Consider the following 23,251-nt stretch of genomic DNA (forward strand, 5'->3'; position numbering starts at 1 on the left):
GAAAAATGTTAAAAAGAGAATAAATGTATCTGTATTGTCTTGGACATGCATAAAATAATCTAAAAGCCTGAATAAGAAGCTAATAACAGCTTCCTGTTGGGGGTGTATGGTCTGAGAGGATGGATGAGAAGCAGAAGGATGTTTTCTATGTGCCTCATCATACTTTTCGATGTTTGAATCAGGCCAACATAGGTTCCCCTCCCTACCATAAGAGTTGCTGCATTTTGAATTTTCAAAAGCAAATATATTTGCTTAAGTGTTAACGTCCCTTGCTATCCAAATACTTGCTATTCTGTATCCGAATTTTACTACTCAGTACACAAACCTTTTAAAACAAGAAACGTTACTGAGGTCAAAAGGACCCCCATGTGTGAGTCTGTGGCTTCGTGCTATTCTTCCCCCCGTGGCCACCACCGGTGACAACGGGATGCTCCCCTCTCTGCCCGCGCCCCTGTGCTTTACTCCGCAGGGAGCCCGCCGGACTTCAGCCTCCACTCGCCCTCCCGGGTGACCTGCGAGCCTCAGGGACAGGGGCTGGCGGCCACTGCGGCACAGAGACTAGCTTGGGGCCGCGGTTGCACCTGCCTGGCACTGTCTCTGGGGCCTCCCTTCTCCTAGCGGCCGCCAGTCTCTCACCAGGGAGACTCTGGGCAGGACTGGTGGCCAGGCGAGGACAAAGGTCCGCCCCAAGAGACCACAGAGGGGCGCTTCCTGGGTAGACCCGAGCAGCAACAGGTGGCCTCCTAGCCCTGGCCACTGTCTCTGCCTCCGCGCAGGGGGTCCTCAAAAGCTCTTCTCCAGGGTCCCCGCCCCATCTCCACCTTCCACCCCCACGAGTAGGGGGCCTCTGAGACCTATCGGGCAGTTTAGCGCAGGAGGGTCTCCCGAGGGGGCCGCACAGATTCCCACCCGCCTCTCCCCCCAGCTCTGGCCCCTAGACGGCTGCTCCGGCGGGAGGGTGGGCCCCGCTTCCCTAGGGCACACGAGGTCGGGTCCCCCCGTCCGAGGCGGGACAGATCAGCTACGGTGGTGGCGCGGGCAGGCGGGGCTCGGTGCGGGGTAGCGCGGGGAGGAGGTGCGGGTGGGGAGTGGGGCGCGGGAGGGTCGGGAGGGGGCGGGCCGGCTGCGCTGTGCGTGGGTCGGCGGCGATCCAGGGGTGGAGCCGGGAGCCGGGAGCCGCAGACCAGACGCTCGGCGCTCGCAGCCATGGGCCGGGGGTATCGGAGAACTAGTGGGTCGCCAGCACTGGGGCTGCTGCTGCTACTGCGACTACCGTGGCAGGTGTGGGGGGCTGAGGCGTTTCGAGGTGAGTGGGAGTGCAAATCCGAGGGTCAAGCGAGGTCACTGTCAGGGATGGAGGGTCTGAATTTCCCTGGGAATTCGCGGCCAAAAGGACAGGGCAAGGGAAGGGCTTGGGAGGGTCTCCGTGGGAACTGCCCAGGGACTCTCAACTGAAGTTGGGCTGGCCCCCGGCCCAGACTTGCACACTGCGCTGCTGCCGCGGGCAGGTGGCCAAGCCAAGTGACAAGGCCCCTTCTCCTCTGAGCAGCTGCTCAGCCCCTCATAATCCCTCTGGGTTCTCAGCTCTGGCCCACCTGCCTGTGTGAAGGTTCAGGCACCTCCATCCCTCAGGGTTCAGGGGGTCTCTGTGCCCCTGAAAAGCCCCAGACGACAGGTGCCCTTGAGTCCCTGCTGCGTCTTTACACTAAGGGACTAGCTGTGGTCTCCACCATCATGCACCACCCCGTGCTCCCCCCTCATCCCAGGGCCTCGGGCCATGTGTATACTGTTTATATTGTTGCCTTGTTTGGTTAGATAGAAACTGTGCCTGTTTCGGCCCCCTGGGAGGAGACAGCAGCTCTGTCTCCCCAGCATGACCTCTCCATCCCTCTGTGAGGTGGGGCTGCTGAAAACCTCCCCTGATGGGTGGGAGGATTGGGAATCCTGTACATCAAGTGCCTGGTGAGGGGGGGCAGGGAGGGCTGGGAGCAGTGGGTTTGAGAACACTGCAGGGCGAAGGGTTGGGAGGGCCCAACAGGGATAGTGTCTTTCTCTGTTCTGGGGCTCCGAGGGGGAGGGATGACAGTCCTCATGCCTTTGGGGGATGGCCCCCAGGCATTCCACGGCTCCCTCCTCTTCAGGCTGGGGTCAGGGGAGGATGACGGGACCCCTGGAGGAGTGGAGAGGGGCTCCCCCATACCACCCTGGCTTCCCCAGTTTCCACTCCCACCCACCTAGTCACCACAGCTCCATTTCTGCCACCCTGTCCCTTGTCAAGGTGCCAATAGCCAGCATATGAGCAGAGCCAGGAGAACCCCCAAGCCACACCCACACATGCACACAGGCACCCCCTCCCCTCCCCTCTCCAGGAAGCCTAGGGCCAGCTGGACCTGGTTTTCTACACCCAGGTGAGTCCTCTCTGGGCTGAGACCCTCCTACCCCACCCCCCAGCCACGTGCACTCAGACTCATCCCTACTCTGGCCCTTCAGCCTCCATTCCAAGGCCCTGCCCCTCCTCACCCCCACCCCCATCTACCTGATGCCAACTCACTGATCCAATCAGGAAGGGCTTCTTGGGAGAAGGGGACTTCCTGGAGCTGCTGCTAGTCCAGGTCTTTGTTGTTGGGGTCTGGAGGAGGAGATGGAGATGGAGAAAGGGGTTGGGCTGGTCTGGTAAGAGCTGAGTCACATCCAGGAGCAGCTGTCTCAGCCTGGGCAGGACTGGGGCCAGGGCTGGGTGGGGGTTGGGGAGCTGTCAGTTCTGGGAGCTGCGCTTCCCAAAGGACTGAGTGCCAGGGGGATGGGAGGGCTGCCTGCAGGCTCTGGGTAGCCTGAGGTCTGATTCCTGCAGGGTGGGTGTGGTGAGAGCTGCAGGGGCCCACGGGGGTGGGGATGCTGGGAGCATTCCAGGAAGCATTCCAGGCGCCTTGTGAGTAATGCTTGGCTCTGCTTTTCCTCCTGGAGCCCCCTTAAGCATTCCCGGCCTGGGAGCCCTGGGGCTCCATCCCCTAAACAACCCCTCACTGTGAAGACATGAGGAGGGGGCTTCTGGGCCAGTGTCCTTGGAAGCCCTACCTCCAGTATGAAGCCCCTAGTGGGCGCTCTGGGCAAGGTAGGCCTCCCAAGACATCTGGCTGTTGTTTTTCTCAGATGATGGGGGAGAGAGACACAGGCCTCCTCTCTCCACAGATCTCTCACCCTAAAGGCATCTGCTGCCCCATCTAAAAATACCTGGAGCTGCCTCCCATTTCCCTTCCCTTCGCATTATGGGCCTTGATCTTTTCCTGGTGGTCTCTGATCCCCATTCCCACCACTCCCCTCAAGACCAGTGGGCTCCTGGAGTTCCCATCATGGCTCAGTGGTTAACGAATCCAACTAGGAACCGTGAGGTTGCAGGTTCAATCCCTGGCCTTGCTCAGTGGGTTAAGGATCTGGTGTTGCTGTGAGCTGTGGTGTGGGTCGCAGACACGGTTCGGATCCCGCATTGCTGTGGCTCTGGCATAAGCTGGCGGCTACAGCTCTGATTAGACCCCTAGCTGGGAACCACCATATGCTGCAGAAGTGGCCCTAGAAATGGCAAAAAGACGAAAACAAAACAAAAAAACCAAAAAAAAACCAGTGGGCTCCAAGTCCCCAGCTGAGCTGTTCTTCTCAGGTTCTTTTGTCTCTCTCCTGCCACCTCCTTGGTGGCTCCTCAGTTCCAAGGATGCCCCATGTGTGGCCACCCTTCCCCAGGCTAAATCATCGGGTATTGAAGATAGAGTCTCTGGCTCCTCCCTTCTATCCCTCTGTTGTCTCTCCCCCTGTGCTCTGTCTCACCCCAGGGAACACCGCTGGAGAGCCAGTCATCCCGCACTGGGTCCTGGATGGACGACCCCGGCACATGGTCACCCTGGAGGAGCAGGTCAGTGCCAGATCATCCCTCCCTCTGCAGAGGCCCAGTGTCTCTCAGCCTCTTTGCCCCTCCCCAGATTTCAGCGTGCAGTTGCGCTGGGGTCCCTAGTTCCCCCAAGTCCTTGAGGCCCCACCTTGAAGGTTTGCAGGTGGGAGTGGGAGACATCTGGATGGAGAGCGCCTGCACACATGGAAGTCATTTTCCGGCTTCCTCTTGCCCACTTCCTCCCTGAGCCTCCCTTCCCAGTACTTTTCAGGCCATCCCCATCCCAGCAGGCAGAGGTGGCACCAGAGTTTGTAGGGCCTGACGCTTCTCAGGGACTCTTTAAGAAAACACCAAAATCTTCCTTTTGCCAAGTTCACCAGAACATGGGGCCCCATGGATGCTTTGCTGTCCCCTTCAGGACCCTGCCATGGAGGGGCCCGAAACTTCAGCTGACTGATTCATACAGGATCCACTTCTGCCCAGTAGTCACTCTCCTGGTGCCCCCAGATGCAAGCCCACCTCGCTGTGCTTCCCCTGGACACACTGCCCCAGCCTCCTCCCAACACCCACTCATCACGCACATCTGGAATAACCTCGCCCCCAGCTGTATGAGCCGCACAGCTGGGCTGCAAACCAGGAGGCCAGCGGCCTTTGTATGCCCATTTCACAGAGGGGTAAACTGAAGCCCAGAGAGGTTGGAGAAATTACCCAAGGTCACGCAGCCCTTTAACCCAGAGGCCTGAGACCCCCTAAGGTCCGAGAGACTTCAAACCATTGGCTAGTGTCCCCTGAGCCTAGAGAGCCCTCTGCATCCTGAACTTTCAGGAAAGAGGAGGACAAACCACAGCCCAGGGCCTGCAAGGAGGAAGGCAGGAGAGCACTACCATGAAAACTAGGGGCCCCCACAGGCCCAGCGAATCTCAACCTAGGGCTCTCGCTGGGCCCCCCAGACCCTCAAGGCCCCCCATTCAACATGGGGCTGGCCTGAGCCTTGAGACTGTTCTCCTGGATATCATGAGCAGAGAAGAGGGCCACCACAAGCTGAGGACCCCCTGACTGTGGGCTTCCTCTGGGCCTGGCCTGGGTTCCCACCAAACGGCAGGGGGATGCCAGAGGGGCTTTGCTTTCCCCCCTCACTGGCCCCTGTCCCCAGGAAGTCTGCCATGATGAGCACAGCAGTTAGAATGGCAGGGGGTCCTGTCCCAGAGGCAGGAAACACATCCACATTTCAGGTTGCAAGGTGAGGGACAGAGTCACCAGGAGGGCAGGGAGTGAGGACTGCAGGGGCTCCAGAGGGACAGGGAGAGGGCTGTGGGTTGGGCAGGAGGAAGCCTTCCATCTGGGCTGCCTTTCCTTAGCGCAAATCTTTCTCCAGTAAAACAAGTGGCATTCCGGCCACATGAGCTCATGCTTGGAGCCTTGGTGGGCTTTCAGCTGGGGGAGGGGACTATCTGCTCCCCACCTGCAGAGGAAGGGCCCCCCCCTCCCCCACCACGACTCTCAGCCCCTTGGCCTGGGGCCCAGCCCAGTGGATTGTGGGATAAAAGGGAAGGGCCAGCGTTCCACAGACACAGCAGCTCTCCAGGAGGCTCCTGGCCCATTTGCCAACTCTGGGCCCCCAGCCAGGCTGAGGCGGACCAAGGGGGCAGCTGGGGTCATCCTGCATGGTGAAAGAGGTAAAGAGGGTAGCGGGAAGGAGAGGTGGGCGGGCTGGCTCGGGTCCAGCCTCCTGACATCAAGCTGAGAAAGCCAGTGTTTTTCTCTTGGCTTGGAGTGTGGGTCAGTGTTGACTTCATGGATTCAGTGAAGCAGGTGTGGGGCCAGCCTGCCAGAAGCGTAGGGAGATTTGCAGGAAGAGCACTTTGTCAGAATTGGAGGTTTCCAAAAAAAAGAAGAAAAAAGAATAAAAGGAGTTCCCGTTGTGGCTCAGCAAGTTAAGAACACAACATAGTGTCCATGAGGTTTCAGGTTCAGTCCCTGGCCTTGCTCAGTGGGTTAAGGATCCGGCATTGCCATGAGCTGCAGAGTAGGTCACAGATGCAGCTTGGATTCTGCTGTGGCTGTGGTGTAAGCCGGCAGCTGCAGCTCCGATTCGACCCCTAGCCTGGGAACCTCCATATACCGTGGGTGTGGCCCTAAAAAGAAAAAAAAAAAAAAAAAATTGGAGGTGGAGGGACTAAGACTAAATTCTCCTGGGAGTAGAGAGCAGCAAGATACAGAAAGGAGAGCTTGTGGGGAGCCACGGCTACCCCAGTCTCTCTCATCAATGTCCACAGGACCCCACTGCCCTCCTCACTTAAAGGAAGCCTTCTGGGAATGAAAGAGGAGGGAGGGCTGGAGGGAGGGCCCAGTAACCTTGGGCAAAGCGTGGCATCTTTCTGAGACCCCTCGTCTCTCCAGGGAGGGTGTGCTTTGCACCTGGCAGGCTCTGTCAAATGGCTGCTCTCAGAACAAAGACCATCCTGAGTTTGGGCACATCTTTGCATGTCCTCACCCAATACCCGTCCACACCCACCATGGCCAGTGGGGGCCTGCTGCCCTGTGCCCCTGTGTCTCTCCCCATGACCTCCCTTGCCAGCCAGCTCCACCTCCCTCCTGCTCCCTGGCAGGCAGGAGATCTGGATGCCTGTCCTCTCAGCCCTGCACTCCTTTTTGCCCAGGTCTCGAAGCTAGAAGTGGGGCTTGTGGCCTTGAAGGCTGAAGGCCAGGGGCTGCTCCTCGAGCTGGAGAAGAACCAGTGAGTACCAGGCCAGGGGCCGGCCTGAGAGCTAAGAACATCCCCTCTCTCTGGGGAGGGATCCATGCTGGGGGCAGGGACCTGCAGGAACCCCGGGGGGAGGCTGGAGGGGGTGAGGGCCCCAGAGGAGGAGGCGCAGGTGACAGGTGGAGCCATGCTTGCCCATGACTCGCTCCCTTGAGACTGAAGTGGACTCTGGAGGCTGGGCCAGCTCTGCTGTGGGGCACAGTTCTCATCTCGGTCCCAGGAGCATTTTGTCAGCTTCCTGCCAGGAATGAGTGAGCATCACCTGGTGAGTGCTCTCAGGATGCTGAGTCGAGAGAGAATCCAAGATGCATTCCAAAGATAGGCAGGTGCTCCAGGCTGAGGGAATGCCAGGGACAAAGATACAGTGGCTACAATGCACATTCAGGGGGTGGCTCTTTGTCTGGCTTGCCTGGAGAGTCTCCATCTATAGAGAAGGGGGCAAGGGGAAATGAATATGGGGGTCCTAGTAGGGTCAGATCACAGAAGGCCATTTCGCTGCTGAGTGCCCAGGATGGCGCACGGCCAAAGACTTTGGGCAGGCGAACGAGCAGGCAGAGCTGGGCTGGGTGAGGTGAGTGTCTAAGATGGTGTGGGGCCATCTAGATTGTGTAGCTGTCATTGATAGAGGGCTTGTTTCATCGCAGGCACTGTTCTAAACCTACTACCCATGTTTTATTCTCCCCCATGCACTGGGAGCAAACTCGGTTCCACTACGCCTAACCATAGTTCCTCTGGGGTTTGATGTCCCCATGCGTTAAATACGGCAGCCACATCACCTCCCTCCTAGGGGTGAGTGTGTGGAGTGGGGGAGCAAACGCAGGAGGAGGAAGCAAGAAGGAAGGTGGAGAAACAGACATCACGAGTCTGTAGTGCAGTTTGGGGGTAAAGTGGTCAAGGTGAGGTGGGGCTAAGGATTTTCTTTTTTCTTTATTTTTTTTATTATTTTTTTTTATTTTTAGGGCCACACCCGCGGCATATGGAGGTTCCCAGGCTAGGGGTCCAATCGGAGCTACAGCTGTCGGCCTATGCCACAGCCACAGCAACGACAGATCCGAGCTGCATCTGTGACCTACACCACAGCTCACGGCAATGCCAGATCCTTAGCCCACTGAGCGAGGCCAGGGATTGAACCCACAACCTCATCGTTCCTAGTTGGATTCATTTCTGCTGAGCCATGATGAGAACTCCAGGATTTTCTTTAAAGAAGAGAAATTGATGTTTGAGCCATCTTGGCAGGAAGATGGAATCCCTGCTTGAGTGGGGTCTGGAGAAAGAGGGGCAAAGAATCCCTGCTCAGACAGGCAGAGCAGAAGCAGACATGGATTGTTTTTGCTGGAAGAGGGAGTGAGCATTCCTGAAGGATAGGTGGGGAGATATGTGGGGTCTGGGGGTCTGAGGAGAAGATTGGAAGGATCTTGGGGTGCAGGGAGGTAGGCTAGAGGGTTGTCCAGACGCTTAGCAAGGGTAGGCAGCAGCCAGGGCCACCAAGGGAGTTCACCACACTTCCTTGGCAGTGTCTCGTGGCTCCTCTTCTTGTGCCCAGTCTCTCTAATGCCCTGGACCTGTGGACCCAGCTGCCTGCCACAGGTCCCCCAGGAGCCACACACTCTCTCCTGTTCCTGCTCCTCCCCGGTGCTTCCCACACTCCCACTTCTATGTCTAAGCCATCAAGGCTCCTTCCTGCCCTTCACCTTTCTCCCTCTAGCTCAAGATTTTTCTGGGTTGAGCAAGGCACCATCGCTCCTGTTCCTTCCCTAAGACACTCTTTGGGCTCTTCTTAAGTGCCAACCCCGTGCCTCACTCAGAGGGCTACTCAGCATTCAGGGGGGAAGACTGGAGGGCATCCTGGAGGAGGCAGGGCTGGCTTCGGTAATTTCTGCAACACCCCCTTCCAGCAGGCTGCTGGCCCCAGGGTACACGGAAACCCACTACGGCCCAGATCGGCAGCCAGTGGTGCTGGTCCCCAACCACACGGTGAGATACTTCCATGGGCTTCGAGGACAGGGTCAAGGGTGCTGGGGGATGCACCCCTGAGGGCCTCTCCACCATTTCCCCCATTCTCCTCCTGTTCCCCAGGAGAAGTTGGAGCCACCCCACGCCCCCATGCTCTCCCTTGCCCCTCCCACTGCAGCCCTGGCTGAGGCTTGGGGCTGGGTCTCTTGCTCTCTAGGATCATTGCCACTACCATGGGCGTGTGAGGGGCTTCCCAGACTCCTGGGTAGTCCTCAGCACCTGCTCTGGGATGAGGTGAGTTCTGGGGGAGGGGGCTGGGCCTGGGGCTAAGGAAAGGGTTCCCTTATGCCCGCCTCTGCCTCCTTTGCACCCTAGGGGTCTGATCGTTCTCAGCAACAATGCCAGCTATTATATGCATCCCTGGTCAGCTGAGGACTCCAAGGACTTCTGGACCCACAAGATCTTCTGGATGGAGCGGCTGCTCAGCTGGAAAGGGGCCTGTGGCCACAGGGACCCAGGGGACAAAAGGGACATGCCCAGCCTTTCTCAAGCTACCCGGATCAGGGTTAGGGGCACGGGCATGGGCAGGGGTGGGAGTGGGAATGCAGTATCCAGAGCCCTCTGAAATCAGAAGAGACAGGAACATTCAGCCCCCGTTCAGAGCCTCCTGTCCTGATAGTTTTATTTGGAAGAAACAGGTTCGGGCAAGATTTGAAAGTTAACTTTGTGTTTTCTGGGATTTGGGGTTGGTGGTCAGGGCTCAAGGCCAGCAGCCTGCCACTCAGGGTCGTCATTTGCCACTCCCCAGGAGAGGCGAGAGTCCCCCTGGAGCCCCAGGTACCTGGAGCTGTACCTAGTGGCTGACCACACCCTGGTGAGAGGAGCCCCAAGTGGGTTGGCTGGCTTGGATGGGGCCAGCTCAGCCCAGTGGTGACACTACCATATTGCTGCCTTTCTAGTTCTTGACCCAGCACCGGAACTTGAACCACACCAAACAGCGTCTTCTGGAGGTTGCCAACTACGTGGATCAGGTTGGGTCCATGGGGAGAGGGCCCTTATGGGGGTGATGGGGACAGGGGCAGGCTTGGAGATGTGGAGAGTGAATGGAGGGGAGAAAAGAAGGGCACTCCCATGCAGGAGCACAGGATCAGCCTCAGCCCTGCCCCGTGCGCCTGCAGATTCTCAGGACTCTAGACATTCAGGTGGCGCTGACCGGCCTGGAAGTGTGGACTGAGCAAGACCGGAGCCGGGTCACGTCAGATGCCAACGCCACGCTCTGGGCCTTCCTGCAGTGGCGCCGGGAACTGTGGGCACGGCGGCCCCACGACTCGGCACAGCTGCTCACGTGGGTGCCTCCGACCCTCACGCGGTCCCAACTGGGTGGTCCGGACTCCTGGCCCGCCCGATCACGCCGCACTTCGCCCTCAGGGGCCGCGCCTTCCAGGGCGCCACCGTGGGTCTGGCACCCGTCGAGGGCATGTGCCACGCCGAGAGCTCTGGAGGCGTGAGCACCGTGAGCGCTGCCTGGGATGGGAAGGGGAGGAGAAGGGCTGGAGGGCGGTCCCCGCAGCCCTCCGTGACCATCCCCACGCCCTCCAGGACCACTCGGAGCTCCCCATTGGCGCTGCAGCCACCATGGCCCACGAGATAGGTCACAGCCTTGGCCTCAGCCACGACCGCAACGGCTGCTGCGTGGAGGCCACGGCGGAACAGGGCGGCTGCGTCATGGCAGCGGCTACCGGGTACCCACGAGGGGGTGGGGCTGCGGGGTTGCGGGAGGCTCCGCGGGACCCCGGCCTTCCTCAGCTGCATTTCTTGGGGCGAAATAATTATACCTCAGTTTCTTCTTCTCTGAAATAGGGCTGATGATAATAGTGCCCCCCCGAGGGTTGTTTATGAGACATAAGTGGAGGGAACGCAGGCACAGTAGATTCTCATGAATCCCTAAGTTATTTTCAGAACGATCTTTCGAGGTGATTCCATCCCTGGGTGGAGCAACCTTGGGGCCTAGGCTGCCCACTCTCGGCATCACACCCTCCTACCTCTCGCTCGCTGTGTGACTTTGCGCGAGTTACTTACCCTCTCTGGGTTCTGCCTTTAGGATCGCTGAGGCACACCTGGCGGCTGTGTGGCCAAGCACCCATGTGTGTGTTGGGGGGGAGGGGGGTCGGAGTCGAGCGGGGGTTGGCTGGGGTGGTCCCCGCCCGCCCGACGCCCTCCCCGGCTCCTAGGCAACCATTTCCGAGAGTGTTCAGCGCCTGCAGCCGCCGCCAACTGCGCGCCTATTTCCGAAAGGGGGGCGGCGCGTGCCTCTCCAACGCGCCGGATTCCGGCCTCCTGGTGCCGCGGGCGCGCTGCGGGAACGGCTTTGTGGAAGAGGGCGAGGAGTGCGACTGCGGCACTGGCCAGGTCAGGTTCGCACGCCCGGCCCCGGGGGACCAAGCGGGCGCCCTCCTGCTCCCGCTCGTCCCCTCCCCTGAAGTCTGCGCGCTGCACGCTCACCTGATTCCTCCTCGCCTTTCCGGCTCCAGGAGTGCCTGGACTCCTGCTGCCTGGCCCACAACTGTTCGCTACGTGCGGGGGCCCAGTGCACCCACGGGGACTGCTGCGCATACTGCCTGGTGAGGGCATGGTTGGCTCGGGGGTGAGGGTTGGGGGAGCTTGGGTGTTGGCTTAGGCTAATTGACGCCCTCCGGTCCCCCTGCGGGCGCTGGCTCTGATTTGTGCTTGGGTTCGCCTGGACCTCCCAACCGGGTTCTCCCCTGTCGGATGGCTCTCTCGGCGTGTATCTCTAACTGTCCACTGTCTCCCTATGCCTCGCTGCCCTCCCTCCATCGGGTCACCTGCGTAGCTGAAGCCGGCGGGCGCGCTGTGCCGCCGGGCTGTGGGCGACTGTGATCTCCCTGAATTCTGCACGGGCACCTCTCCCTATTGTCCCCCGGACATTTACCTACTGGACGGTTCTCCTTGTGCCAGTGGCCGCGGCTACTGCCGGGATGGAGCATGTCCCACGCTTGAGCAGCAGTGCCGGCAACTCTGGGGGCCTGGTGAGACCGCCACGCGCGCGCTCTGCGGCATCCTCGGGTGTATGCAGCTTTCTGCTCTAGGGAAGGTGGGCGCGGCAGGGCGGGGGCGGGGAGGCGGGTACTGAGGCAGAAGTAGCGTGCTCGAGTCTGGGCTACCCCCCAGCCCCGCCCATGCTTCCTCAGGCTCCCGCCCAGCCCCGGAGGCCTGTTTCCAGGTCGTGAACTCCGCGGGAGACGCCCACGGGAACTGCGGGCAGCGTGGAGACGGCAGCTTCGTGCCCTGTGCACAGAGGTGGGGAGCGGAGCGAGCGAAGCTGGGGAAGAGGGTAGGGAGAAACTCCACGCTATTTGACTAGCCTCCACTTCGTTCCCAGGGATGCGCAGTGTGGGAAACTGCAATGCCAGGGCGGGGAGCAGAGCGCGCTGGTGCCACACACGGCGCCGGTGGACTCCACCGTACACCTAGGTAGCCGCGAGTTGACCTGCAGAGGAGCCTTCGTGCTGCCGGGTGCCCAGCTGGACCTGCCTGACTTGGGCCTGGTAGAGTCAGGCACCCAGTGTGGACCTAGAATGGTGAGCCCTGCCCACCTAACCCTTCCCTGCCACTAGAGTCCCTAAGTCCAAAGCATCACCCCCCTCACTGCCCAGTGCACACACTGGCCCTAGGTGTGCCAGGAAAGACGCTGCCAGAACACTACCTTCCAAGAGCTGGAGCTCTGCCTGGCTGCCTGCCATGGCCATGGAGTAAGTGGCCCGAAAGGTGGCAGGGTGCATGTAGGGGGGATCAAGTGACCCTGGGGTCCCTGATCTCATGGGACCCTCCTTCTCTCTTCCTCTGCAGGTCTGCAATAGTAACCGTAATTGCCACTGTTCTCCAGGCTGGGCTCCGCCTTCCTGTGACAAGCCAGGGTTCGGTGGTAGTGTGGACAGTGGTCCTGTGCAGCCTGAAAGTGCGCCACGGGAGACAAGTGGGCAGGGGCTGTGTGGTGCGCCTCAGGACTCAGCCATGCCCTGTCCTCCGCAGGCCAGGACACTTTCACGCTGGCAGTGATCCTTAGCTTTCTGTTGCCTCTGCTCCCTGGGGCCGGCCTGGCTTGGTGCTGCTTCCAGCACCCAGGACTCCATCTCCAACAGTGCCTCTGGGGCTCAAGGAGGGACCCCATGAGCAGTAGGTGGGCCCTGAGGACTAAGGTCCCTGCTCCCTGAGCCCACTTCTGGGGTTCGTGCTCCTCAGAGCTCTGCCGGGCCTGGGGCGGCTGGGGTGGGTGAAGTCCTCTGGCCTTGCCCTCAGGTGCAGAGAGGCAGCCGAAGGCCCCCAGTGCTGTGCTTCAGCACCTCTTTTTCTTGTCTCCTGTTTCTCCCACTGAGAGGCCGCCTCACCCTTGACTTTGCTCTGTTTTTTCACCAGCTTGTAACGCAGTTCCTGCTCCACTGTGCCCTTCAAGGCCTCTCCAGCTTCTCTCTTGTGAGCTTTCAGCCCTTCCTCTGCCTACATCTCTGCTGTTACCCCCTTCAAGTTCCCAAATGCTGGGCCCAGGACCCTTTTGTGTTCCCTACTGCTGGGCAGCTATGGTGCTGGCTGCCCCCGTGCCAAGTTCTCCAGGATCTGGGGTCAGGGTCGGGTGATACCAAGCACGGTCAGACTAGGGCTGCTCCTTCACTGGGTGCTGGACAAGGCAGCCCCCCTGTAACCACACCTGACACAGCCTGACCTTGGGAGCCTACTGGGCAAGCTGAGGGAGATGGCACGGTTTGGGCTGTAGATAGGGGCAGAGGCCATCCCAGACAGGAACAGGGCACTGGCTGACAGGGCCTCGACATCCAGCGTGTTGCTTGTGGGTCTGTGAGCAGAGGATCAAAGGTAGTCAGAGCTTGGAGTGTGATCATGTGGGGCCTGCAGGGGGACAGTGACTGCATGTCACCTCCCAGGGAGAGTCCTGAGGAGACTTTTTTTTTTTTTTTTTTTTTGGTCTTTTTTTTTGTCTTTTTCAGGCTGCACCCACGGCATATGGAGGGTCCCAGGCTAGGGGTCGAATAGGAGCTATAGCTGCTGGCCTACACCACAGCTACAGCAATGCCAGATCCAAGCCGCATCTGCAACCCACACCACAGCTCACGGCAACACCAGATCCTCAACCCACTAAGCGAGGCCAGGGATCAAACCCGCAACCTCATCATTCCTAGTCAGACTCATTTCCACTGCACCATGGCGGGAGCTCCTTTTTTTTTAAATTTCAGATTTTTTTATTTGTTTGTTTTGTGGTCACCCACATGGCATATGGAAGGTCCCAGGCTAGGGGTCGAAAGAGAGTTGCCGCTGTCGGCCTACCCCACAGCCACAGCAACACCAGATCCGAGCCGTGTCTGTGATTGACAATGCAGCTTGTGGCAATGCTGGATCCTTAACCCACTGAGCGAGGCCAGGGATTGAACCTGCATCCTTGCAGACACTATGTTGGGTTCTTATTCCTCTGAGCCACAACGGGAACTCCTGAGGGGACTTTCAAAGAGATATCAAAGGAAGCAGCAAGGTCCTGGGAGGTGGGTTATGAGCAGCCGAGCATAGCTTAGAGTCATCAAGAGCAGCAGGGCCACCCAGTACAAGGAGCACAGACACAGGTACCACTGGGGAAGAAAGTCCACCCCCCTCTTTGGGGCCTGAGTGACGCCAGCATCTGGAGGATGCCGGGGGTGGTGCCAGAGCTTGGGTGAAATGTCAGGGCTGGAGAGAGGAAGTGTTGGAGGACCTGGGAACACACGAGCCTCATCTGGAGCCTGGATCCCAATGTTCTAGTCAGGAGGGAGCAGGAAGTGAGCTGGAGAGAGTGACCTGTGTGCCAGCTGCTGGTTGCTAATGGTCACTGCCTCTATCTCCTGGCCTCTTACCCACTGCTTAGGTCCAGACATAGCTCATGCAGGGACTGCCCTCTGGGCAGTGTTCACCCCATGGAGCTGGGCCTGACAACCACTGGAGAGCCCCGGCCCCTGGGTGAGTGAGGCATGGGGGAGATGGGGAGGAAAGAGGAGGGACGGGCACTTGTTCTCTGCCTCCTTCCAGATGGGCCCCCTCCTCTCCATTTAGCACCCAGCCACCTTGAGCCCCTGGGCCCCACCCCCCACCAGGGACTCCTGCCACCTGCATTCACAGCACTCTTCCCGCCCTGTTGCTCCCAGACCTTGAGAACTCGGCTGGGACCCAAGAGCCACCTTGAGAATCCTGAGCCCCGTGGCCCTGCTTGTACCCCCAAGGTAGGTGGGGCCTCCCCCTACCATTGCACCTCCACCCACCTCTGTAGCCCCTTATCTCACAGTCCCTGACTCTGAGGTTTTGGACTTGGGTTATTGTTATTATGGAAATAAGACGGGTGGGGGGAGGGGAGAGCTGTTGCCAGGAGGCCAGATGCTGGAGGCATCCGGGGCAGGGAAGGGAGATACTGTGGCTCTTCTTGGGTCATCGGTTTTCCCTGAGGGAGGATAGCGGGTTCCTGCCACATGACTTGCAGCCTGGGGTCCCAGCCCTCAGGGGATGACCCCTCCCCCACTTCCTTCTCAGCAAGTAGAGTCCAAAAGCCAAGATCCCGTCTCTGGCTGGTGAAAGGCGACTCCTGAGATGAGAAGACTTAAGGACAGGTGGCTACTGACAGTGGCTCCAGGCACTTGGATCCCCGGGGCAGAGCCAGCAAGTCAACCCATGTCTTGCACCTTCACGCAGCTTTAAGATTTCTTCCCTGAAGTTACATCCACACCATCTACTCCAGGACCCTGGAGCCTCATCAGAACTTGCTCAATGGTGTCCTCGTTCTTTGGGGCTGCAGGATCCTGCTAGGGTACCCCCTCCAGTGCAAGCAAGAATCCATGAGTTCCAGGAGCAAAGGTCATGGAGTCCCTGACCTCTGGTCACTAGGGGGTGCTGGGTCATGCCAGGTACCTAGAGAGGCCTCTGTCCGGGCAGCCTAGTCTGCTCTGCTATAGGCACTTTATTTAGAGGTAGCTGCTCTGTGGAGGGGAGTGACTGCTGGGCCAGAAGCCGAGACTCCAGGGGCCCTTGGCAGACTGAGTCCACTTCCTTGGAGCCACCCCTGCAATACAAACAAACAAAATCCTGGGGACTTTCCTCCTGCGTCCTCCTGCCCTGTCCTGTTTCCCAGATGCTTCCTCAGCCCCACCCCACTCCTAGTCCTCAGACGAGGTTTTATTGGTGCACGGGGCCAGCTGTGGTCCCTTCACTTTGGACATAAATCAGCCTCTCCTCCATTCCATGGGTGGGGACAAAGGAAGCCATTTCGGAAAGGACACCAAAGTAGAAGTCAGAAGAAAGACACATCGCCCTGGAACCGCTGTGTTTTTTTGTTTTTGTTTTTTCCTGTCTGTAAATTCAACCCCTGAGGGTGACAAAGGGTGGTGGCTGGAGGGTGGGGCCTCACGTGACAGCCAGGCCCCAGATGTACCCAGGCATAGGATGCTGTTGCCTGGCTTGAATGATTCCTTTACGCCACCTCTCCTGCCTCCCTTGGACAATCACAGAAACCATTTATTCTCTCCCTTTGCTTCATGCAAGAGTTGCTGAGGGACCTTCTACATCAGCCGGCTGCTGCTACATAACAAAACCACCTTAAACCAATAACCAATTCTGTGAATTGGCAAATTAGGTTGAACTCAGCTGGTGGTTCCATTGGTTTCAGCTCAGCTCACTTATATGTCTGCAGTCAACTGCTGGTCACTGCTCTGGGGTTGGCTGGCTGTTGGCTAAGGTGGTGGAGATGCGTGGTCTCTGTGTCTCCAGTTTTCCAGTAGGCTTGCCCTGTTCCCGTAACAGCTGGGGAGGGTTGCAAGAGAGCAGGACCAGGATTAGAGGGAGACACGTGAGGCACTTACCTTGGGCACAAAAAAGCAATCAAGTAATATTTTAATGTACTATTTTAATTTTTATTTATTTTTAGTTTTTTGGTCTTTTTTAGGGCCACACCTGTGGCATATGGAAGTTCCCAGGCTAGGGGTCAAACTGGAGATGTAGCTGCCAGCCTATGCCACAGCCACAGCAATGCCAGATCCGAGCCGCATCTACTATCTACACCACAGCTCACCACAATGCTGGATCCTTAATCCACTGAGTGAAGCTGGGGATCGAACCTGCGTCCTCAAGAATGTTAGTCAGATTCATTTGTGCTGAGCCATGATGGGAACTCCCTTAATGTAATATTTTCAAAGATCAAAATTAATGCAAAAGTCTGTGATGAGCAAAATGTCAAAATTCTAACTAAAGACAGGATCGGTTACCATGCCAAGCCATGCCAAGCCTGAAGCAAAAGGAAAAATCAGAAGTTATGATTCTGAGGCAAGTACCCCATTCACCTCGTCCTGCAGGAGAGTGTGTGGAAGGCTTCTGAAGCGTCCATCATTGGCACATTTAACCTCCATAGCATTCCCTTGGCCCAAGCAAGTCACAGGGCCAGCCCAGGTTCTATGGATTAGGAGATAAACTCCACCTCTTGAAGAACTGGGGAATTTTTGCAATTACCCACTGGCAGCAGAGAAGCAGCTCCAAGGCTCAGACCTTGCTCTCAGTCTATAGTTCAAGGTGCTGAATGAGACTCTTTGCTAAAGCCCCCTCCTCTGTTCACTGTGGGGTTCTGATTTATAGGGAGGACAGAGCAATGACATAGAGAGGTTAATACCATTGAAAGACGTTTACTGCTTACAGTTTTCTCAAGAAGAGCACACACCTGCCAGGCGGGAACACACAGGAAAGCACCCAGTTTGTAAGGAAAGGCTGAGGAACGACCACAGTTTGGAAGAAACTAAAGTGACATCACCACTAAGTGCAATGTGGGATTCTGGATGGGATCTTGGAACAGAAAAAGAACATTAGTGGAAAGACTGGGAAAGTTCAAAATGGTCTATAGTTTGGGGAGTTTCTGCCGTGGTTCAGCAAGTTAAAACCTGTCTAGTATCCATGTGGATGCAGGTTTGATCCCTGGCCTTGCTCAGTGGGTTAAGGATCTGGCATTGTGGTCAGCTGTGGTGTAGGTTGCAGATGCAGCCTGTATCCTGCGTTGCTGTGGCTGGCAGCTGTAGCTCTGATTTGACCCCTAGCCCGGGAACGTCCATATGCTGCAGCTGCAGGGGAGAAAAAAAAAGGCCTGTAGTTAAGTTTCTTGTACCAATGTTAATTTCCAAGGCTTGATAATTGTACCCTGGTAAGCTAGAACACTGACATTAGCGAAAACTGGGTGAAGGCTATAAACAGAATGCTAGGAGTTCCCATCGTGGCTCAGCAGAAATGAATCTGACTAGTATCCATGAGGATGCAGGTTTGATCCCCGGCCTTGCTCAGTGGGTTAAGGATCCTCCATGGCTGTGGTGTAGGCCAGCAGCTACAGCTCCGATTCAACCCCTAGCCTGGGAACCTCCATATGCCGCAAAAAAAAAAAAAAAAAGAAAAAAGAAAATCTAGCATTTTGACAATATTCTAACTTTTTTTGCACGTCTAAAATTAGCCAATAAAAAGTTAAAATAGAACTTTTAGGAAAGAATCTTTTAGGAAAAGAACAGTGTTGCTTCATAGTTAATAGCTTAGCATGGGAGAAACAAGATCTTCTTGGGTTGTTATGTGGGTGTTGCTGTGTGTGTGTGTGGGGGGGTGGGGTCCATCTAGGTACATTCAGGCCCCAGACTCAGTGGGGGCGGGGAGTCATTCCTAATGCAAGAGCTCCTCCCACAGAAGAGCACATTAGTGCAGACACCTGGGTTTCCACCTCACTGTGGCTCAGGGGAGCTGGGAAGGAGGCACCTTTTGACCGGGGCTCTGCCTCCGGTCAGCCTCTCCTCTGCTGCCCAGCATGGCTAGCTGCTTGGCACCTGCGCTGCTGCTGCTGCTGCTTCTGGGTGAGTGGCTGCCTCCCCTGGACCTCTGAAACTTGGCTTCTCTGTCCTTGAGCCTCCTCTACCCTTAAGGACAAGGTGGGAGGGCAGGAGGGTGATTCCAGGAAAAGCCAAAATGCAGGAAGGGGCACTGGTGAGACACCAGTGCTCGAGGTGCGGGGGTACACACAGCATCCCACCCCCAGCCTTTAGGCGCCATGGAGCCACATCCCCCAAGTCTCACCCTGGTACCTCTGCCCCAGGAATCTTTTTCCTACTGCCTGCTCTCCTGCCTCTCTTACCTTTCCGCGGCCCCAGCCCTCCACCTTCACTCTCGCAGCTGCAGAGGTTCCTTGCCCTGCACCTTCAGTGTCTCCATGTCATGCATCTGCTTTCCATCTGCTTGGACAACCCTTTCCCTGCCTGGGGGATCACGGAGGGAGGAGTCACTTTACCAGGTGGTCTGAGGTTGGGAGAATGGAATCTGGCAGAGGTTTAAGGCCGAGGAGACCTTGGAGCTGAGATGTGCTGTTTGAGGGGTGGAGATTGAGGTAAGGGTGCTCCTGGTAGAAGGCAACAGTGTAAAACAGAAGTGGGACTAAGACCTTAGGAGACTAGGTGCTGTCGTGTGTGGCTGAGGCCTGGGGATGTGAGGGCTTGACTGGGAGAAAGTTTGCCCGCTGCTCTGTGAATCCTGGAACGGAGGGAAGGTGAGTGGATGGGAGGAGAGGAGAAAGGAAGGGCTTCCCTCCTCTGATCTGTGCCCTCCCCTCACACACCCATCCCAAGCCCTCAGTGTCCATTCTGCCTTCCTCCATGGGCCCTGAAAGAGGTGGCCAGTGCCAGAGAGGGGCCCTGCTCCAGGAACCACTCCCCCACCCCCACGCCATACACACACAGTGTCACGGGTGCTGACCCAGGCTGGGAAACTGCTTCTCACCTGAGCAAGGTGCTCCCGGAGGTTGAGAGCAAGGGGTAGGGGTAGCTTGGTTTTGGTGACCTAGGTCCTAGGAAGCGGCTGCCAAGTTCCAACCCCCCAGAGATCCTGGCTTGGCTGGATCTGATGTGGCCCATGGCACTTTTGGACAAAGCTCACCCTCTGCCTAACCAACCCCTGGTGTGTGACTGGCCTGTGCCAGGCACACTCTCTGCCCTCAGCAGAGTGCCACCTATCATGGAGCTTCGGGCCCTGTGGCTAAAGACAGGACTCTGTGGCCTGCCATCAGGGACTTTTCTTGAAGCCACACCTGGGGAGCCAGGCTTACACAGCTCCAGTGCCCAGAGCCCTTGCAGAGAATCCCTCTTTCACCCGGCTGGTGGAGAGCGGAGGGGCCGGAGGAGCCAGGATCCATCCAGATGGGGCAACAGAGGTTGGGCTGGTGAGATGGGAGCACCTGAAGAGAATGGAGGGAAAGGATGCCGAGGCAGGGGACAGGAGGAGGCGCAAGAGAAATTCCAGAAGGAAGGAGAACCAGAAACCCAGAGGCCACTCAAAATGTCTCCCAGGGGGAGGAGGGGAAAGAAAGAAAAGGCAGGTGTTCCAGCAGGTCAGAGAGGAAGAGGAGCGGCCACTGTCTTTGGCGCCATTTTTGCTAAGTCTCCATTAGACAGGTCCTCAGAAGCCTTGCTGTTTTCAGTGTCAGGTGAGGCCCAGGAGAATGGGAGGAATGTCATGGACCCCTTTTGGATGGGTGAGGAGTGGTGCCTGGGGAGGACGGGCCTCAGCTTCTGGGGGAGGCCAGGCTCAGCCTCGCTGGGCCCCATCCACCCCAGACGTGCTGCAGGAATCCTCAGATCCAGCCGCCGCCCATCCTCGCGACGGAAGGCGGGTCAGTGGCAGCCGCTCAAGCCTTCAGTTCACACTGCCCCCACTGGGTTTTGAGCACCCCGAACCTTCGGAGGGCCTGAGCGGGAGACAGTAGTAAAGGATGTGTGTAAGGCACGCCAGCAACTGCAGCCTGCCCGCCGCTCCACCAGGCTCGCCGAGCTCTGCTGCACGGAACCGATGCGTGGACGCGGCTGAGGCGTGCACTGCGGACACGCGGTGCCGTCGGCTGCGCACCGCCTATGTGGCGCAGTGCCTGGGTCCCGCCTCGCCGGGGAGCTGCCCACGCGCCCGCTGCCGCCGTGCCCTGCGCCGCTTCTTCGCCCGCGGGCCACCTCCGCTCACTCACGCGCTGCTCTTCTGCCCGTGCGGTGGCCCCGCGTGCGCTGAGCGCCGGCGCCAGACCTTCGTGCCTTCCTGCGCCTTCTCGGGGCCTGGCGCGGCACCGCCCTCCTGCCTCGCGTCCCTAGAAGCCTGCGAGCGAAGCCGGGTCTGCAGGTGCGGTGCGGGAGGAGGTAGAGGAGAGGGAGGGGGTGGAGCCCACGGGGCCGGGGGGCGGAACACACCAGGCTGGGGGGCGGGGCTATAGAGCCGCCCGCCCCCTCACCGACCTCCCCGCCCCGCAGGCCCCGCCTCTTGGCCTTCCAGGCCTCCTGTGGGCCCGCCCCCAGCGCCTCGGACCTCTGCCAGGGGCACCAGGCCCCCAGCTGCCTGAGCGCCTATGCCGGCCTCGTGGGTATGCACCGCCCGGATCTTTGCTGGGGCGGGGGCTTTCCTGGGGATGGCTCTGCCTGGGTGGACCGATTATCCTGCCTTTGGGATCCCCGCAGGCACCGCCGTCACCCCCAACTACGTGGACAATGCGAGCGCGCGTGTGGCACCTTGGTGCGACTGCGGAGCCAGTGGAAACCGGCGTGAGGAGTGCGAAGCCTTCCGGGGGCTTTTTACTAGGAACCGCTGCCTGGGTGAGGGGCCCTGGCAGGGCGGTGGTGGAATCCAGTCTGTCCCCCTCCCTGGCTTCAGGGAAGCCCATTTTAGAGGTGAGGAATCTGAGGCTCTATGCAGCAGCCACTCAGGCCCACTTCCCCCTCTGCTGTCGTCTTGCCCTTTGGAGAATCTGTGCCCTACTCAGTATCGGGAGACCAAGTCACAGACCAAAGTAGAATCCTAGGGTTGTCTAGGCTGGTGTCCCCGGGGCAGGAAGTGGAGGCAGTTAAAACAAGTTTCCAAGAACCTGGAATAGAACAAGGCAAATTTCCTGTTCCTCCACTTCTGAGGCTGTTCCATCCCCAAGGCACAGCCAACTCCCCCTATTAATTATCTTGCTTTTTTGGGTCTGAATAGCTGGGTCTGACCAGTCAGGGAGTTAAGGGACCTGAGTTTGAAGCTGGCCTCTGCCACTTACTGACAGTTAGTTAACTCCTCTAAACCTTTTTGTGACCATCTGTAAAATGGGGATGATAATGGTTACCCTCTTGTGAGGATGGAAGACTACAGTTTGTAAGGCACTCTTAACACAGCTTGTCCTTATTTTGTTATTCCTTGCCCAATACCTTCCATCCCAAAAGCCAGTTTTTGCAGCCATCCTATCATCTCATTCCTGGCTGGGGAGAACCCACACAGGATGCCAAGTGTCTCAGTTTGTCCTTGAGGGTGCTAGGGTTTCTCAACCAAGGCCACCCTGCACCCCTCCCTCCATAGATGGCGCCATTCAGGCCTTTGATGGTTGGCCCCCAATCCTACATGACACCTGGACCCTCACCAGGACTCTGAGCACAGCCTCCTGCAGGTAGGTGCACAGAGGAAAGGTGAGCCAGCAGCCTTTGTACTGCCTCCTCCCACCCTTCCATGCCAGCTGGGCTTAGTTGGAGGCATAATTGGCCTGGGATGGTGGGGGTAGCAGAGAGCAGAGCTAGGCTTCTGCCTCAAGCCTACACTCTGCTCCAACCTGCCAAGGCGTCCTCTGCAGACCGGCTCCTGGAGGGGAGCTCCCTGCTCTCCATGCTCCCTGTCCTGGCTCTTCAGCCCCTGCTCTAACTGGGACGGCAGACCTTGGATGACAGCCAACTGTCCCACCCTGCCTGGGATACTGGGCCTCATCGGTGCCCCACTGGAAGGGACCAGCTTACCTCCCAAGCTGGCCCCAGTGCTCTTGCGCCACTGCCCTTTACAGGTCTGGACAATTTTATCAGCCTCCCAAGCAGATCATGCTGTAAGGAGTACATCTGAACAGACTTGCAGGCTAAACTCCCTCTAATACTCCTCCAGCCTTTCATGGCATCCTCCGGTTAGGTACCACCCACCCATCCTGATAGCCACCTGCACCCCATAACTAATGTGGGCAGAATGCTTCCTCTCCATGATATGCTGCTTGTTGGGCACCACCTGGAGTGAGAATCCTGTCCCCTGTGTTGCACTGGTCACATGGCCATCTTCCCCATGGTTCAGCCTCGCACTGAGACTGGCATCCATAGCTGAATAAATCCACACGCACTGAGACTGCCCTTGCTTTCATGTGATCTATGCCCTGGGAGTTTAGAGACCAGGATCAGCCATAGGGTGTTCCTCTGCTGGCCTTTGTGACCTTGTTCAGCCTCAGAACCTCTCTAGGCTCCATCTTACCCGTGGATGCTGAACTAGTAGCAGGAATTTTGGTTGCTTTTGTTTATTGTTTCATTCCCAGCTAGTAATCAAATAAAGAAACTACATTTCCCAGCCTTCCTTGCAGCTAGGGAGTGGTCATGTGATATCTTCAGGCCAATGAGTGAAATTCACAGATAAGGCTTTCAGGAGAGTTCTTTAAAAAGGAGCAGACTTGGGTGATCTGGTTGTGGTGCATCTGAAAGGAATCCAACTAGGAAGCATGAGGCTGCAGGTTTGATCTCTGGCCTCACTTCAGTGGGTTAGGGATCTGGTGTTGCTGTGAGCTGTGGTATAGGTCT

General features: G+C 57.9%; 2 protein-coding genes across 3 annotated transcripts; both read left to right on the top strand.

Annotated features, from left to right (window-relative positions):
* Window positions 1,175-16,537, top strand: ADAM33 (ADAM metallopeptidase domain 33). 2 transcript variants are annotated; one of them, XM_021077386.1, is made up of 23 exons: window positions 1,183-1,306; window positions 2,370-2,408; window positions 3,825-3,904; window positions 6,541-6,617; window positions 8,540-8,618; window positions 8,815-8,891; window positions 8,973-9,162; window positions 9,406-9,471; window positions 9,557-9,628; window positions 9,776-9,942; window positions 10,026-10,110; window positions 10,197-10,339; window positions 10,829-11,006; window positions 11,129-11,218; window positions 11,449-11,644; window positions 11,807-11,915; window positions 11,998-12,196; window positions 12,290-12,367; window positions 12,465-12,573; window positions 12,648-12,795; window positions 14,521-14,612; window positions 14,798-14,872; window positions 15,177-16,537. In XM_021077386.1, the coding sequence occupies exons 1-22, from the start codon at window positions 1,207-1,209 to the stop codon at window positions 14,833-14,835; spliced, it is 2,412 nt and encodes an 803-aa protein (XP_020933045.1). In that variant the 5' UTR covers window positions 1,183-1,206; the 3' UTR covers window positions 14,836-14,872; window positions 15,177-16,537. The 2 variants fall into 2 exon arrangements, with proteins under 2 accessions (XP_020933046.1, XP_020933045.1); XM_021077387.1 differs by lacking the exon at window positions 2,370-2,408 and having other exon boundaries at window positions 1,175-1,306.
* GFRA4 (GDNF family receptor alpha 4) lies at window positions 18,256-22,469 on the top strand. The gene is given in 7 exon segments (XM_021077388.1): window positions 18,256-18,508; window positions 20,462-20,807; window positions 20,936-21,045; window positions 21,140-21,274; window positions 22,011-22,055; window positions 22,058-22,098; window positions 22,266-22,469. Coding segments are annotated over 7 exon segments (804 nt in total). The 5' UTR covers window positions 18,256-18,462; the 3' UTR covers window positions 22,347-22,469.

Source organism: Sus scrofa, chromosome 17 (assembly GCF_000003025.6).
Source record: "Sus scrofa isolate TJ Tabasco breed Duroc chromosome 17, Sscrofa11.1, whole genome shotgun sequence".
Lineage (NCBI taxonomy): Eukaryota > Metazoa > Chordata > Mammalia > Artiodactyla > Suidae > Sus > Sus scrofa.